The following is a 17,608-nucleotide window of genomic DNA, read 5'->3' as shown; positions in this document are numbered from 1 at the left end:
GCACTTATGAGTCCAAGTAACTTCAAGAGAATTTAACAACTCAATTACTGTGATGAATCTTGGTGTTAATGTAAGACAACTGCTCTGCTTATTTGTTCAGTCTAAAAGCCCTGATTCATGAAAGCATTGCCATTCAGGAAATACCTGACCAGGAATTAGAGCAGATGTGCAGTCTGACAGAAATCAGCTCAGTGCCTTCATGACCTCCTGAGTACAGACAGATCTCAGAAACCCCCTGAGTGCCCAAATAATAATATATATACCACCACCAAGTGAGAGGCAGTGCAAGTTAGACTCACAATATTCAAGAATAAAGCAATAATGAATATGCATAATCAGAATCATGATTTTACATGACATTTTCTTGCTACCTTCTGTTCATTAAAGATTAAGTTAATTCAAACAGAGATAATGTGTGTCAGATGGGAACAGAGATGAGGAAACATAAAAAAGATGGAGTTGGAATGCATCCTTTTGCAGTTCAAAGCCTGGGAAAAATGTTTAAAAAGCCATTCTTTTCCTGAAGGCATTATTCTTTTTAATTTTTGAAAAACAGCTGTGATTAAGAAAGTGAAGCTGTTCATAAGTGATGTCTCTATGATTCACAACAATTTAATAAAAATCACAATGTTTCAAAGCTCCATAATATAATATACTATTAAAAAAAGTTGTTCTGATGTTTCATTCATAAAATCGTTTTCACCCTGTTCCAACACACAGCAGATCACAAAACTGCCAAGATCCTTTATGATAACAATAACTGGAGAGTGAAATTTCTGTCTGTAGAGAATAAGTACAACTGGGGATCATAACTGTGGATATAAGAACATCTTGGTAACAACTGGTGGCCTTTTTTGATTTTAAAGTCTAGCAAGTAAAAACAAAATATTGATTTGAAAATAACCTAAGGAGAATAAAACTGCCAATTTCTAACAGGGAAAGAACTGGGAGGACAGATAGGAAGTCATGGGTACCTGTCTTACTTTTGATAACTGTACTAAAAGGTAGAAGAAAGTTTAGTGCAGACTCTTTCAAAAGGAGCAAATTCACTGAATGTGAGTATATCATCTTAGCACAATTGTGTTTTATGAGTAGTTTATCCTTGAATGACTATACCTTGCAACACCTGTGAAGCAACCTGGACTGAGAAATCTTAAGTGAACTTCCATTAGTATTACTAACTAAGTCCAATTTAACCCCAAATTGATTTGGGGTTATCATAAGAGTTTACTTCAGCTGATGTACATATATAGTACTGATGAGCAAAACTGCTATGAACATACTAAAATTCTAAATATAAATGCTGACAACCAAAACCTAAAATAATAATAATAATAACATGAATTATTATTATTGTCATCACCATTATAACTATCATTATTATTACCCTTGATCCCATTGTGATACCCTGCCCAGGTTTGGTTAACCTTGCTTTTCTTCACTTGTGACTTCCTTTCCCTAATCTCACCTTTCCCACCAGACCTGCTGGACTAAGAGCTGCACAAGCTTTGTGTTACAGCAGGACCAGACCGGAACAAGTCACCTTCCTTCTTTCTGCTTCACGCTCATCCTTATTCAGGAAAACAGAATTACCAAGAAAGCGGGATCACCAGGGATCAAAGTGGTGGAAAAAGCTGTAGTTGAGTAGGAACCTGTGTATGGGCATGGGAAGGAAGATAGATTTCAGAAACATTTTGTCTGCAACTTCCAGCATGGCATGAAGCCCTTCAGAGATGTGACCTGTCTGCCCTGTTGTAAGATTAAATCACCTGGAGACCAGAAATAGGTGCCTGACTACATCTAAAACACATCCTGAAACCACTTTCCAAAGGTTTGATACTAAATGATCTCACTCCTTTGACATCAAATACTTTTCCTTTGGTATTGTATCAAAGGAGTTCCAAACAATACCAATAGATCATCAATGCAAGGGGATAAATTGGGCCCCAACAACCTACAAAGCAGCGCAGGTTGTGGAAGTTAAAGCTGCCTGGAAAAACCATTCTTTTTTCCAAATGATATGTTTCCATTTATCTCAGTTTATTGTAAATGCTTTTATAAAAGTTCTCAGTTATCATCTTGCTTGATAGCAAAAGCTAAAACAAAGAGTGCACAGTGCCATATCAGTAAGAAACATCTTTGATAGGGAAATGTATATTGGTAGGAACTAGTGAATATCAATTTCATGATTCATTAAAAATGTTGAGATGAAGTATACAGAATTGATAACTTTTGTTTGATTCTCATGCATGCCTAGAAGAGAACTGTTTTTATGGACAGAGTGATTTACATACAGCTTTCCAATTGCATCTTGCAGCGCTGTGTATCCATAGGAAACAAGGTCAAGTCCAAAGGGCATGACAGCGTAATAGACAATCTGAAAATACAGAAATTATATTTTAAAACAGTGTGAGCTGCCAGGTAGGCAGTAGATGGCCATGAGAAAGAAAAAAATCACAGGTATTTGATTTTCATCTTCTAAAAGAGCACAAACAAAATTTAGAAGTTATAATTAGCAGTTTGAAATGGATATCTCACTAGTATAAAATAAGAGAATAAAATTCTATAGAGGGTTTTAAACACATAGTAGTTTACAAATTAGAGAACTACAAATATAAGACAAAATACATTTAGTTCATAAGCATAACCAAACCAAATGTCCATACAGAACAGAGTCCTGTCTCCAGAATTGGCCAGTGGCAGACTTCTAAAGAAGAATACGACACTACAGCAATCCAGAAATGTTATTTTGCCAGATATCCAGCAGCACCCAAAAGTTGCACCTCAAGGGCTCCCTAAACCAGAAGTTACTCTTCAGTATTTAAGGGACAACAACAGATTTTTTAATCTCCAAGAAGATGTTTTGCTTTCAGCTGCTTTCTGGAATCTAGGTGTCCTGGTTTCAGCTGGGACAGTTAATTTTTTTCCTAGTAGCTGGCATAGCACTGTGTTTTGGATTCAGTATGAGGATAATGTGGATAACACACTGATGTTTCTGGTTGTTGCTCAGTAGTGCTTACTCTAAATCGAGGCCTTTTCAGTTTCCCATACTCTGCCAGTGAGCAGGTGCACAAGGAGATGGGAGGCAGCAGGGAAGGGATGGGCATCGTTCAGCAGGTAGTGAGCAATTCTATTTTGCATCACTTGTTTCTCTTGGGTTCTATGTCACTCTCCCCCTGTGCTTTTTATTACAATTAGTATTAGCATTAATACTTTTATTTTGTTTTGCTTGGCTGCAATTTTTAAGCTGTTCTTGACCCACAACTTCTATGGGCTTTATTTTCCTGCTTCTCCTCCCCATCCCACTGGGGCCAGGAGGAAGTGAGCAAGGGGTACTTAGTTGCCAGTTGGGGTTAAACCCCGACACCACATAAACTTTAACACGAACAGCATCTTGCAGGAAAGAATGCCATAGCTAAGCTGCACACACTCTAATCACACCTTTTTATCTATCTTCAGTCTGTCTCAAAGGTCTTTTACTGTAAAAGAAGGCAAAAAAATCAATGTCCATCCATTCTCTCTGTGCCATTTGTGATTTAGAGACCTCTATGCCACCACCTCAATCATTTTGCTTTTTCCAGTGTGAAAAGTTCAGCCTTGCTCAGCTGTTCCATACCTTTGACCATCCCTGCCTCCCTTCCTACAGCTGGAAGACCAGAATTACATTCAAGATGCAAGCATAGTATACATTTAGGCAGTGGCATAACATTCTCTTTAATCCCCTAATACTTCCAAGAATTCAATTCACTTTCTCAAACAGCACTGAGCTATTAGCTGACATTTTCAGAGAACTAGCCATGACTAGTCAAAGCTTATTTTTTTGGTTGGTAATAACCACCTCAAAATCAATCAGGTTTTATGTGAAGCTAAAATAATTTTTTCCCTCATGCATCATTTCCAGTTGTTGACATTGAATTTCATCCCATACTTTGTTGCCTAGTCATTAAATTAATTTGTGGTTCTCACTGTTGTCTCTTTACCATTCTACATATTTTGGTATCATCAAATGCACTTGCAAATCCAGTTTTTCAGTTGACTTACGTTGAACACAGAACACAGAAGAAAGTTTTTTTGTGGGAGTCTACTGTTTACTTCCCCTGATGTGAGCAGTAGCTGTTTATTCCTGCATTCAGTTTCCTAATTCTCAACTATTTGTGCAAGAGCTTTCCCTCATACACATTTTTCATGCAAGTATTTTGATAACTGGAGAATCTTTCATTTATATGTCATAATATCTCTGTAAACTAAAACCACAAGACATAGAAATTATATATTTTAAAAATGTCACCAAATCCCAGTCCCTCAAAAAATTGATCTTACCTGCATACGTATAATGTAAGAACATAGTGTGCCATTAAAATAAACCAAATATTTTTAGAGGATGACAATAATTTCTAACTTTATTGAACCTGGTTTTCTTATTTGCAAGTTTTCAGAGAGTAATATTTCCATCAGAAACACTTCTATTAGTATTCACTCAATATTCACTAACCATTAACCATACCTATTGAGCTCATTTATAAATAGCTGCAACCCAGAAAAAATATTTGAGAAATGTTTCAAGGTTTCATTTAACATTCATTCTTTCAGATGGGAAACTTCTTTCATAGCTGGAAGTTATTTTCTACTTAGAAATATTAATTTCTACACACCCCAAACCTCCTACAGAAGCATGTAATCAAAACCAAGACCTTCAGAGCAAGCCAAATGAAATGCTTTGATTGCCCAATGTATTTTCTTTTCTGATCACTGCCAGCAATAGTCTTGAGACTGACTTTTCTCATCCTGTTTGGAAATGGGCAAAAAAACCCCCGCCTCTTTCATATTGTTTCTTCTTTCTTCTATCCATTTCTACTGCAGGAAGAAATAGTTCACATGACCCTAGCTTCTGAAGGGGTTCCCTCTTAAAGGTAATGTTGCAGTATATTCAGACAATCATTTTTACATCTATCAGGGCAATATGTTACAGCTCATACCAGAAGAAAATTCACTTCCTGTTAGGAAATTGAGCCCAATCTCTACAAACTATAAACTCTCCAGATCTGTAATTCACTATGACCTCCTTTTTAATCAACTAATTTGCTGGTTTCAGTGGATGACTATTTTTGTGGGATTGTGTATACCTTTGATAAACCAAGTCAAACCACCAAAAAAAAAAAATTAATTGCAATTAAATTGAACAACAATTTATGGACTTCTGAAAAAAAGTAACATCCAGTAAGGCATAGAATTTAATCAGGATTATTTCACAGTACTTTTACAAAACATACATATTCACAAATTTTGTAATTTCTGTGTTTCCCTATATCTTTATCAAGTAATCATCATTTACTTTAGTTGCTGTAGAAATTCAAGTAGGGTGCAACATATACTCTTTTACTGAAGGCTTCATTTCAGATTACTATCCACTCCAGTATGCTTCTAGGAACCTAAGCAACTAGTGGAAGAGTTTAAATTTAGTTTCCAATCATACAAGTTCAGTGTGTCAGCTTAACATGACATACAAATGTATATACACTTCAAATTTCTCACAGCTGCAGTTTTATCAGCTGACATGCTTTAAAACACCTTCATCTGATTCCTTCACACATAATTAATTGCAGCATTGTTTACAAACTGTCATATAAATTTAAATATTAGTCATAACTTGCATTACATTACTAAGGCTAATAGAGCATATATATTTCACATAAAGTCACTTTAAAAAAATAGTGGAAATATATAAACAAAATACCTCATACTGACTAGGACATCTCCATCTCGAAATATAAAAAGGAGGATATTTTCTTGTGTGACATCATGGAAGTTAGCATTTTTTTCATTTGCAAAGAATAAGTCTGGCTTCCAAAGACACTTAAACATAGTTGGGTCCACTGTCAGTGTATCTGAACCTCTCCAGTCATTGGGCAGTTTGAGTCTGGGGTCATTCCACTTCTGTCTTAGAAAGATGTTGACTCTATAATCCTGATGGGAAGAATAAACAAGTATTAGACTAGCCAAAAGTCTAGCAAAAACCCCACAGAGAAATAAAACCACTCTATCAGACTCAGAAGAGAAAAAAATTATTCTCTGATTTTTCTATCACACAGTAATCACTACTCAAATTGCATTATGAAGTGTTATGTTTAACAGACTTTACTACAGTTAGATTACATCTCACTCACGTTTTGAAGATAGCAACTTTCCTTAAACAAATGACCAAATTGCCGCTCCAGAATCATTTTTTGCATCCCCTCAGTAGCAGTCCCCTGTTACCAGGCATAGAGAAAAGCATGCAGCAGGGCAGAGAGAGGCCATAGCTTGACTACACTAAATGGCTGCAGGCAGCAGGCATGATATCACTTTTATCAGGATATCCTGTGAGTGCCCACTCCAGTTTACTCTCCATTTGGTTACGTGGCACACTGATGGCAAAATGTCACACTATAAAAGCAGTAAACAGACCAGGTAGATAATGGATTTTATACTACACACCCAGAATACAGCCTCAGACCTTCTGACCGTGATCTGGAACTATTTTGGTAACAGGAAAACTGATGCCAGCTTGCAACGTAAGTACTGAGGTAGCATGTATGAAAGGAGAAACAGAATTGGTCTCAAAGAGACAAAATCAAGGCTTTACAGAAGAAATCTCCTTCTGGATTCAGAAGGCCTCTGGCTGAAGGACGGACAGTAGTAGAGCCATGCTCAATGAGAACCTAATTTCGCTTTTGGGAATTGGAGTAGCATGTGTCTCAGGGCAAAATGATACCCTGCACGTGTTCTGTCCTTAGTGAAAGCTGTGTGCATCTGAAGGAAAAATTTGACCTAGAATATCAGCTATGATTTTTCAGTCTTATCTCGTAAGTCTTTTTGTTTTTTACATTTACATTTATGCCAGTGCCTCTTTTCGATGTATATGTTAAACTAGGCAGATCACATACAGAAAAAGAACAAAGTTATCGCTGAAGTAAAGTTAAACATAAAAAAATGAGCCAAAATTCTGTATGTAAGATAATTTCTATCTCCAGTCTTCCTAGTTGCCTTCTATAGCATGCTTTGTTTTTTCATAATTGTCTATTAGGTACAAAGCCTCCTGAGATAAGGGCTGTGTCTTTCAAAGCAGTGGAAACACTGCCACTTCTCTACAATTATAGCAAAATGCTAGAAATCTGTGAGTGAAGGTTCTCGACATATTTTTGGTTTGTCAATGGATTCTGGTTTATAAAGTTTTTTATTCTACATGTCAATGACTCTTACACATTTTTTTGTTGATACAGCTGAATTATCTTCTGTTGTACTTACTACATTTACAGTCCAAAGCAGGTGCCATGTTGAGACAGTCATGCTAACTTCAACCAGAAGGAGTTCACTTGGCTAAAACATCATGGATAGTAATTTGTTCTGTTGATTTGCTCTGTAAATTTAAGTACAGTGCCCACTTTCCCATGTCCATTCCACCAGTAAAATTAGTCCATGTATTTCTTTATTACACTATACTTTGTAATATTTCTCCTTACTGCATTGTAAGGAAAAGCAAAGCAAAACTAAGTACTTGTTACTTGTTGGTAGTTGGTTTTGGAAAAAATATACATAGTCTGACTCATATTCATACAAAGACCAATAATGTCTTGCCAAAGTAAAGAAGAAGCAAAAAATAATGGTTAATATGAAGTGAATTTGTACTGGAAGGCTCTCACAGAGAAGCTTCATAATTGGAGGGAATTCAGGTCATTATCTCAGAAAGCATCTTTTCAATTATATGTAGATAATTGAAAATTTCCTTTACTTGCTTCTTGCTGAAAGTTCCCATACCATATGCACTTCTTGTCTCAGTGAAAAAAATTACTCTAAACCATATGAGATAAATACTGCATACCATTCATGCTCACAAGCATTACACTATTTGTTAAACTGAATTCAATTTCCCCATAAACAAGTGCATTACCCTAATTTTATACAAAATCAGATGCCTTCTCAAAGCCATAGGCAAAGGATAAGCACTGTCCAACACTTGCCTTCAGCTTACCCATTCAGTAGAAGGAGATGCTTACATCACTGAAAAGCAGAATGCACTGGCAAAATAAGAATTGGAAGTAAGATCAGGTGGATGCTATTTTATTTCCTGCCTTGCTCTATTACAAATGAACTTAAACACCAAACAATCAGATGTTTCGACATTTTAAGAACTTGAGTCTGTTCCCATTTAACCCACAGGGAAGAAAAACCCCATTAATCTAAAATGGGGAGGTTCAGGCCTAAAGTGGAGACCTTGATGGGGCACTTGGAGAGGAAGGCCACCATATACTCTAGGCAATAAAGAAAATGTAGAAGGAAGCAAAGAGATGTCACAATACAAAACTGTGGCTAGCCAGACAACAATGTACAAAAGGGCTGCTTCTTAGAAGAGTATGATCCTTATAGCATCTGGCAGCAGTAAAGTCAATGATCTGGTATAAATCTGTCTTGAAAAGGGTCTGTAACCAGTCCTCTCAAATTTGCACAATAAATTTTAAGATTTAGTAAGTGCACTACAATTAGGTTGAACAGGGGCTGAAGAAGCAGTCTGCATGGAGCACATGGTATTCCTACTGTACATTTTACAAATTTTTTTTGAATATTGCAAAGCGATTGGCATTTTATAGTAATGGAGAGTCAAAGAGCAACTAAAAAGCCTGAAACTAGGGGAAGAGGATGGAAGAGATGTTCATGAGCATTAGAGCTAGGAGGACCTGTCAGGTAGAGAGAAACATGGAAGTATTCTAGAGGGCTTTGTTTTCCCATGCAACTCCAACAGAAGGCAAGTTGTTTTCAGAGAAGCTGGGAGGCATTCTAGGAAATATTTCAAAAGTCTACTAAACAGTGGGCATGTGGCCAGAAAACCACCTCAGGCCAGAAAGCAAGCATAGCCTATACATCTCTCTGCAAAATGGAGCACATAGATCATGAAAGACTAACTACATAAACTGCACTCATACAAAGAAAGGCAACATAATAATGCTTCCTTTTAATGAAGTAGAAAATGTCATTTTTAAGATTAAAATAAGGAAAGTGAATTTTTGTTTATATTCATGAACATTAAAAAGACGTTTCAGAAAGGTTTTAAAGTAAAGGAGAAGGAAGAAGTGGTGTTTTGTCATTTGAGTCAGTGAAGAAAGGTCACACTGCAAGCAAAAACTTTGAATATAGATTCTGTAGACAGAGAGTCGGATCATCATCATAGAAAAAAAAATAGCCCTATGGGTATTTATACCAGAAACTCTCTATCCCTAGGAATCCTTGGCTGGTCATCCAGTTTAAAACAGTTTCTAAATGTGATATAAACACCATAATATACCACAAATCTGCAGTTTGAAAAAACATGCGCAACTCAGAAGCAGAGTTAACATGGGACCCTAGACAAGCGGTCTAATGATACAGAAGGAAACAAATTACAGGATTCAAGATAAAGGGAGCTTACTGGAAGGTAGCAGCTCCAGTGTAAGCTCTTTTCCTTTCTATCTGTACAAATTCTGATTCTCTCTGTAGTTCACTAGTTCTTTTGCTTATTTTTTTCCAGGTGACCTGCTTGATAAGTGTGTGGAAACACTACAATGCTCTTCAGTATTAAACAACACAACATGAACACTATCATTTCTAGACACAGAGCAAACATTTGCCCTTCAGATTCTTCACAAGGGCTTGATTAAAGCCATACAGGATTCTGGGCATAGGACCCACAAAATGGGTACTATTTTGTAAACAATGTAGCTTCAAACATGCTGATGCTTTTCCATAAAGAAATTCCCTCCTTTCTTAAATCAAAGTGGACTCTAACTCAGAGGGAGGTAACTTCAACTCTTCACTGAGGATAAGACAACTGCATAGCTAAGAATATAATTATCTCAGGACCAGAAGGACAGCAAGCAAGGCCTTTTCTCACTGGCACTCTACACATTTGCTTGTTGGGCCTTCTACCATGACCTCACTTCCAATCATCTGGCCCCCACTGGTTTTTTTTCCCACACTTCCATTACACAAAAGAAGGAATCATTGCTTTGGCATGGCCTTACCCCAACATAGATTTGGCAGAAATGTAGGAGTTCAATTATTACAGCCAGCAGTGGCTTAAGAGCAAAGTATCATTACAATAATTCGTTGACTGAAAGACTTAGAAATATATACTTTCACAAATTTTGGTATCATTCCAACCAGTTTAGTAGCTTCTGGTAGAGACAGTGTATTAATCAATACTCCTCATTATTCTCATCAACACCAGAGACAGTAGAGATGTAGCCAGCCACTCTCTTCTCTAACACCAAGGAACATTTTCAGCAGTTCTGGTACTTCTGCAAATGTCTCCTTTTCGGAACACAAGAGACCCCTCTGATCCTTCACAGACTTGGTGCCTCACCTCCAGGAAATATTTTTCTTGTGACTCTGGAGGTACAAGTCTTTTCCTAGTCTAAGGGATCTTTCTACTGTCTGATGTATTACCCAGACCATTTGAAGACTAGTACAAACCTATCCTCAAGAGAGCAGTGATTCCTGAATGTCCACTGCCCACTGCAGCAGGAAGACTTTTCCAAGTAATACATGGAAGAACAGATTGACTGTTTATTTTGTTGGTGCTTCCTGTGTTACATTAAGACAATCAAGAAGTAATCCAAATTCCACATAAACATGCTTAGCTATCACAGTGATCAGCTAGACATAGAAATCTAAATAAAAGCATGAACTAAAGTAAGGATGGTGTCTGAAGTTCTGAGTTATGGAGGAGTGCATGACTTACAGAACATACTCGTAAATTTGTGATTGACCATAACAGGAAGGCATAGACAGACACACATACATGGCTGCAGAGAGCATGCTACTTTTTTTTGGAGGGGGTGGGGAGAAGCACATCCCTCACATTCATGTTTTGTTACTATTTGAATCTGGGTGAATTGTAAAAAAGCCTCTTTAAAATTCACTTTTTAAAGCATGCAATTCATTTCAGAAACTTGAAAGGGCTGGCTGGCCTAACATACTTGACATTTTAAGACACTTATCTCACTCATACTTTCCTGCTCTTCCTCCCTGCCCTCCTTTAAACTAAAGTCCTCTTTTTCTTTTCAGAAATAAATCTCGTGGCCTTTTGGGCAAACTTACTTTTTTTTTTGTTTTAATACTACTTCCCACTAATGCCATTAGTTCACTTATGATCATTTGCAGTCAAACACAAGTCTTTATTCACTGCTAGCTAAAGAAACAGAAATTTCTGGCCAAGCTGTTCAAAACTGTTCCAGCCACCAAGTACGTTCAACTTGGAGTGGCTCTGCAGTCCTACTGAAGTGTCTTTAGGGTAACATGTAAACTGGTTCTGAATTTTAGTGGGCACTTACTTCCAACAACAAAAAAATGTGTTTTATTGCTTATTGGTGCTATTGTGGTTTATTACTTCTCTGCCATTTTGAGTCAGAATGCTGACTTAGTCACAGCATTAAAAAAGCAACTTGATTTTGTGAACTGCCTTAATGCTTTAGATGGAGCAGGTCACCAAAGCAATAGGGGAATGCCTCAGAACTCCCACTCAATGCATGTCTTGGCTGTGGTTTTCCATGTACTGGCACAACATGGTGCACTCCCCTCTTTTTTATGCAAAAGAAAAACCTGATCAGGTCAGAACATCTCCAATAACTAAATCAATTTTTTGGCAATATTTTTGATAGTATTTATTGGAAATACAATTACAAAAAAAGATCTGCAAGTCCCAAAATATCAGAAAGAGCTTTGATGAAGCAACTCATATTTTGAAATTCATTTTATTTCCCAAAGAAACAAAAGAAGTCAAAATTGCAATGAGGATTAATTCATCCTGTTATTGACACGCTTTTTTTGATAATTTTCTGGCTAAACTGGAAACACATTTTTGGAAACTTCACTCCCTAGTTTATCTTTCTCATGCAGTAAATAAACAGGAGTCAGGCTATGGTTATTGATAGTCCATTAATTTACTACTCCTCCTTCTATCCTCCATTATTTACTTACATCTTCAGATCCACATAAAACAAAGAACCTATATGTTTCATCCTTATGCATGTCTGTTCTTTTTCTCTCATATACAGTCCTAGTGGTTTGGGGTTTTTTGAATAACACACCAAGAAACCTATGTAATAACTCTCAGGGAGATTCTTTAATTCATACTATCAAATGGGTTCTTCCAATGCACTTAAAAATTTATGGAAATTAGTCTCTCTCTTGCATCTTAGAAACCATGGATTTCCTTTCATGTAAATCAGATTTGAAAAGCTACAATAATCTGTGGACACATATAGAGTGAAATAGATGATTAGGCTTAGGTTTATGGCATAAAGCACAGCCAGTCAATCACTACTGCCATTATCTTAAGTCTCAGTGTCCGCAACCACAACAATTATTTCTATTTTATAATTCATAATCCTCAGTCTGGAATTTAATTTAATAAGAACATTTCCACGTGTACTACAAGAATTTAATTTCACTCTTACCATAGTTGTCTCTTGAATTGACCCAAAGCTGTTAATGAAGATGTTGACTGCAACATCGACTGGAATTCCTTTAAAAAAATAATTCTAGTGAGCTGCACAATCCAGTAAAGGTACATTATCCTTCATTTAAAGCTCCTTTATACCATTATCACAATGTCACAATGTAAAATGTTTTTTTTATACGGTCATACAACTTTATCTTTTTAAGTTAGCATATATACAGTTTTCAAAGTCAATAGAAATCACTAAACTTCTTTATAACTTAGTGATAAGACAACAGAAAAAATAAAAATCCCTATTCCAGAGAGCTAATCTTAAAGAATTCTGCTGACCATATATCTAAATGAATAATTTTTGAATTCCATGATTTTCTGTTATCACAGAATGAACAAGCCAGTATTACTTTTGCACACAGTGCAACAGATAGAGGCAATTCACATTTCCAGCAGCAGACACTTTTAACTGTCAAGGTCATAATGACAATTTATCATCCCAAATTACCTGTTTATGATTTATGATATTTCCTTATATTTTAAGAGGATACCTCTTTGTGCAAGTCAAGTACATAACCGTAAAGTATGCAGGCAGGTAAAGATTAGTGCATGCATCTTTCATGGCTATCTAGCCTCGGTACGAAAGAGTTGGAAAGCTGTTCCATTTTACAATGGTTACCAATTTGTCAAGAAAAAATTTCTAGAAGTCAGCAGCTGTGAAGATATTAAGATGGCCTGGATTTTTTCTCTTTTCCACAGCCAGGATTCCTGTGGTTGAAGAGGGATAGTATGACAGCTGCTACATCTGCCCTCTGTCACCCTGCGGGAATTGATTGGCAGTCATTTAATCTGGTGTTAACAGAGAGTTATCACAGAGCAAGGAGAAGTGGCCCGATAGCTGAGAGAACTAATTATGGGCCACTAGTTTTATTTAGTATCTCTATGGTGTGAGTGTCAGAATGTCCACTAGATACAGGTATCTGATCTCATTTACACTGTTACAAATATTCAGTGGGTTTCTTCCTACTTTCAGCAACAAAAGAGAAGAATATATGAAGACTGTTCTGACAGACTAAGTAAATACAGTACAAAGTAATATATGACTCTTCTAATAGCGTGTTTGTCTGCATAAAATCCTTTTATATACATTTAAGACATAAATTCAAACTCATTCTCTTGGTCACCAGAAATTTATGAAGATAAAATTTCACTTTTTTCAGGTAAACCAATTTGTTTGGTTTGGTTTAGTTTGGTTTTGGGGTTTTTAAATCAGACTACTTATGTGTGATGCTTTTGATTATGCAACAAGCATAATACCTCTTCTAATGCCTGTGACAGAGCACCCATCACATCACTAGTAGCCAAGAGTGAACTCTCTCTTCCAGATTCGAATAGGAAGTGCTGTCCAAGAAAATCACTCATGCGTGAGGAACATTTTAACATGGGCAAACCACTTGTCAGAAAATGTTCTTTTTCTTCCACCTCCCTCTGAGCTAACATTACGTCCTCCCTTTCCCTTCCGTCTTGATTCTTACCAGGCTGCCAGAAGGGTTATCAAAAATATAAAGAAATCTGCAACATGCCTTGTGATTACAAGCTGATTATGCTGAAGAACAGGTAGAGAAGAGGCTGGACATTTATTCTTTGTGACAAGGCTTAGTGCTGAAAACATATAAATATGGTTCTACAGAGAATAAGAAAGAAGTAGTACACTTGCTGAGAACTCAGTTTAATATGTTTATAAAACAGTTAAACAGAACATCTGAAAACAGCCTCTTCAAAAGCACAATAAAAGATTTCCAAATTTTTCATACTCATGATATTCATGTTAAAATATCTCTTAATGCACATTATATGGGAGTTCTAAAATGAAAGAGCTGTTTTACATAAATGGCACAGCCTACATATAATAAAATTGTCTATGTCTTTTTTCAGAAGGTAAATAATCGAATTCCTGGAAAGCCTAATTTACAGCCTAATTTGTGTGAGTTCTTAGAGGTTTTGCAGAGAATATATATTCCATGTTTTTCTGCACATATAAGGAGTCACACTTGCCTACACAGAAGAATCCTGCAACATCTGACTACAGGGAGATGTTTTAAAGGCAGAAAATGTGTTTAAATGCATTACCTATTTGAATTCCCAAAGTGTGTAAGCTTTCTAACCAAAATATCTTTAAAGGATTGAATAACTGTATGGTTTCCTAATAGTGATACTGCTGACCCCAACTTTTTATAGTCATCTTAAAGGATGTCTATAGAGAAATCTGGTGTTTTAAGATACTGTAAAGCAGAGTCTAACTAAAATGTAGGGATAAAAAGATATTTTAAAAACTTATTCTATAAATTATATTTCTACTTTTAAACAGTCTTTTATAAAATAAGACCAATAGTAATAAAGCATCACATACTATTATGACAATGAAATCCTAGCATATTATCTTCCAGCTCAAAAAGACAAGTATCTTCTGTAGTTTCACACTATCTAGGGAAATTTCCATTAAAAAAAACCAACAACCCAACAACAGAAATTTAGCTTTTGAATATTATCTCTATATAAATTTTCTCTATGTGAAAAGAGTAAAAGTTAAAATCCAAAGGTTAAAAAAAAAGGGCTTTGACAAACCTTTGAAATTAGGCCTTATCCTGGGATCATAGCTGAGCAATAGCCTATTCAAGATATTGCTGGTGGAATTAGCAGGTACTCTTGCAAGGTCTTCAGCTGATTGCTGCCTGTAAAAAATGTTCATTAGTTACTATCAAGACAGAAACAAATGTGTGCTTAAACTGAAGTAATTTTAAAGTAATGCCATAAATGCCATTTTACAAGCAAAATGTGTTCATTATTTTCAGGCACCATAATGTATAGTCTTCCTTTCCTTGAGAAGTTTCAGTATTTTTCAAGAAACTATTTGTGTAATAAACAAAAATGCTCTCTGACATACTCTCAACTGTAAACTTGGAAGCAACTAAACTGCAATTCACTAATTGTTCCCTTCCTTCCTAACATAAATATCCAGAGGGACATGATTTCTTCATCAGTAGAAAGCAGCCACCTGAACTATTTTTAGTGACTGTCAGATTAGGAACCTTAGTAAATTGACAGCCACTTTGTAGGTGCCAAAGCATGCAGAGGCTTTTGGCAGTCTCCTGCTCTCGCATGCCTGTGCCAGCTATTCTACCCAGAGCTGGAGGATTGCATAATCTCATTGTCAAGTGCTAATAAAAGCTTTGCTACAGAAAACAAGGCCTTGGACTCTCCTCTGGTTTTGCAGGGGGAATTTAAACATCTTCATTACCTTGCCATTATTGTGCTGGGTGTTAAATGAAAACCATTGCTACAATCAAAAAGAACCTGTGACAGGTAAATGTAGCTACAAGAGTACATGAAATTGAGTGTAATAAAAAGCAATACGGGTGAGTCAGTCCCCTCCCCAGGTAATTTAAACATCAAGCAGGCTCATAATGTTATGTAAATTAATTTGTATGTTTCCAGAACCTGTTCAGTGACTGTTTCCAGTTTTGAATTCCACCTCATAATCACTTTTCCATCCCTTTTATGACTACTCAGCTTTCTGTCATTATAGTTCAGTAACCAGGATGCCATGTAAAAATAAGACAAACACCCTACAGAGGTATAAGTCATGTGCATCAACACTATCATCTTTTGCAAACAACTGTATGTGTTTTAAAAAATGATCAAGTTTATTTCCTAAATTTTTTCCATAATCAGCATCAGATGCTGTTGCTTTCTTCACCCTGTAATTTCTTTTTTTCTTTATTCTCTCCCATACCAATGTCAGTTTGACAGCCCTACAGGTTATTCTTTGTAACATTTCAGTTCATTGCTTTTGTTCTTCTCATCCTTCAGTTTCCTTCATGTCCTCTGGGATTTCTGCCGTATTCAAACATTTGTTGAAGGAAACACTAACTCTACAGAAGGCTTTTGGCCAGTTAGAAAAAAAAAGGAAATCATGAATGTAATTAGATCTCCTGATTTTAAAATGTCCCATTATAGTAGCTCCTGTTCAGCATTTTCCTTACTGATTACTGGGAAATTAATTAATTAATAAATAACTGCCAGCATAGCACGACATCACTATTTGTTCAAAAAACTGGAGATGAGACCAGATCCTAGCCCTTGAAGAGCTTTTATGAATAAACTCACCTTTAAAAACAACTGGTTTAACTAAAACCATAAGGGAAACAGGGGGAATCAGATCTGCTGACTTGGTAGCACTCACTACGTCTTCCCAATGAGATTTAATCTCCTTGGTTAACATGTAACAGCTAAAACATTTATAAATAAAACTAGGAAGGAGTTCCCTATTATTAAAAACATGTCAACCACTTATGACAACATAACTGCATTTTATTATATCATAATCTCCTTGATACCCTTTGAGCATTTTATTCTCCAAGAAAAAAAACCAGATTCCTGTTTTCTCTGTTGTGTTCAGGATGTTTCGGAAACCTAAAGCTGCATATCTGGTTAGCTATTTTCTCGTATTTGCTTGATGTTATAAATGAGGAAAAAATTATGGCAACAATATGGCACTAAATCCTCCTTGAAATTCTGGACTACTCAACAGTCATTAGCAGGATAAATATGCATTCCAAAGACTAAACAGAGATGTACCTATCAAGACGTATGTATCCAAGAGGATAGCTTAAACTGCAACATACAGGAAGAGAAAAGAATTGTGGAGCAGCATTAAGTGGCTGCAGTATGATTCCCCACCCATCTCTTGCACTAATCACACTAAAACCTCTGTGATCTGTAGCAGCCACATAGGTGAACTAATTGTTCCAGCAGAACTTACCCAGAGATAACTGGTTTTCCAGTAAAACAAGGAAGTATATAGAACTGTATGTTCTGCATACAATAAGCCTCTGCTAATTTAATATTAGAGCAATTAAAAAGCAGTAAGTGTTCTAACGCCTTTGAATAATTGACAAATTCACTTTCAAACAATCTTCCCAGGGCCGAGTTTGTAAGTTTTTATATTTGACTTAGAATTGGATCATTATGCAACAGAATTGGTTTATTTCCTCATTTGGTCTGGACTAGATGATCACTGTAGGTCCCTTCCGGCTGAAATTCTATTCTATTCTATTCTATTCTATTCTATTCTATTCTATTCTATTC

At 36.2% G+C, this 17,608-nt stretch overlaps 1 protein-coding gene across 3 annotated transcripts in view; it reads right to left on the bottom strand.

The window, feature by feature from the left end:
- The window catches only part of GLRB (glycine receptor beta), a 47,396-nt gene that overhangs the window by 20,581 nt on the left and 9,207 nt on the right, over positions 1-17,608 (bottom strand). For all 3 annotated transcript variants that reach the window (XM_042049673.1, XM_042049674.1, XM_042049675.1), the window contains exons 2-5: positions 15,086-15,192; positions 12,468-12,535; positions 5,735-5,964; positions 2,295-2,377 (exon numbers count right to left, since the gene is read on the bottom strand). In XM_042049673.1, the coding sequence (XP_041905607.1) occupies positions 2,295-2,377; positions 5,735-5,964; positions 12,468-12,535; positions 15,086-15,192 (488 nt within the window). The remainder of the gene's footprint in view (positions 1-2,294; positions 2,378-5,734; positions 5,965-12,467; positions 12,536-15,085; positions 15,193-17,608) is intronic.

Source organism: Corvus kubaryi, unplaced genomic scaffold, assembly GCF_017639235.1.
Source record: "Corvus kubaryi isolate FWS band 111438036 unplaced genomic scaffold, C.kubaryi_AGA036_p1.0 71, whole genome shotgun sequence".
NCBI lineage: Eukaryota > Metazoa > Chordata > Aves > Passeriformes > Corvidae > Corvus > Corvus kubaryi.
The sequence above is the reverse complement of the archived record's forward strand: the minus strand, read 5'-3'. Positions and strand labels throughout refer to the sequence as shown.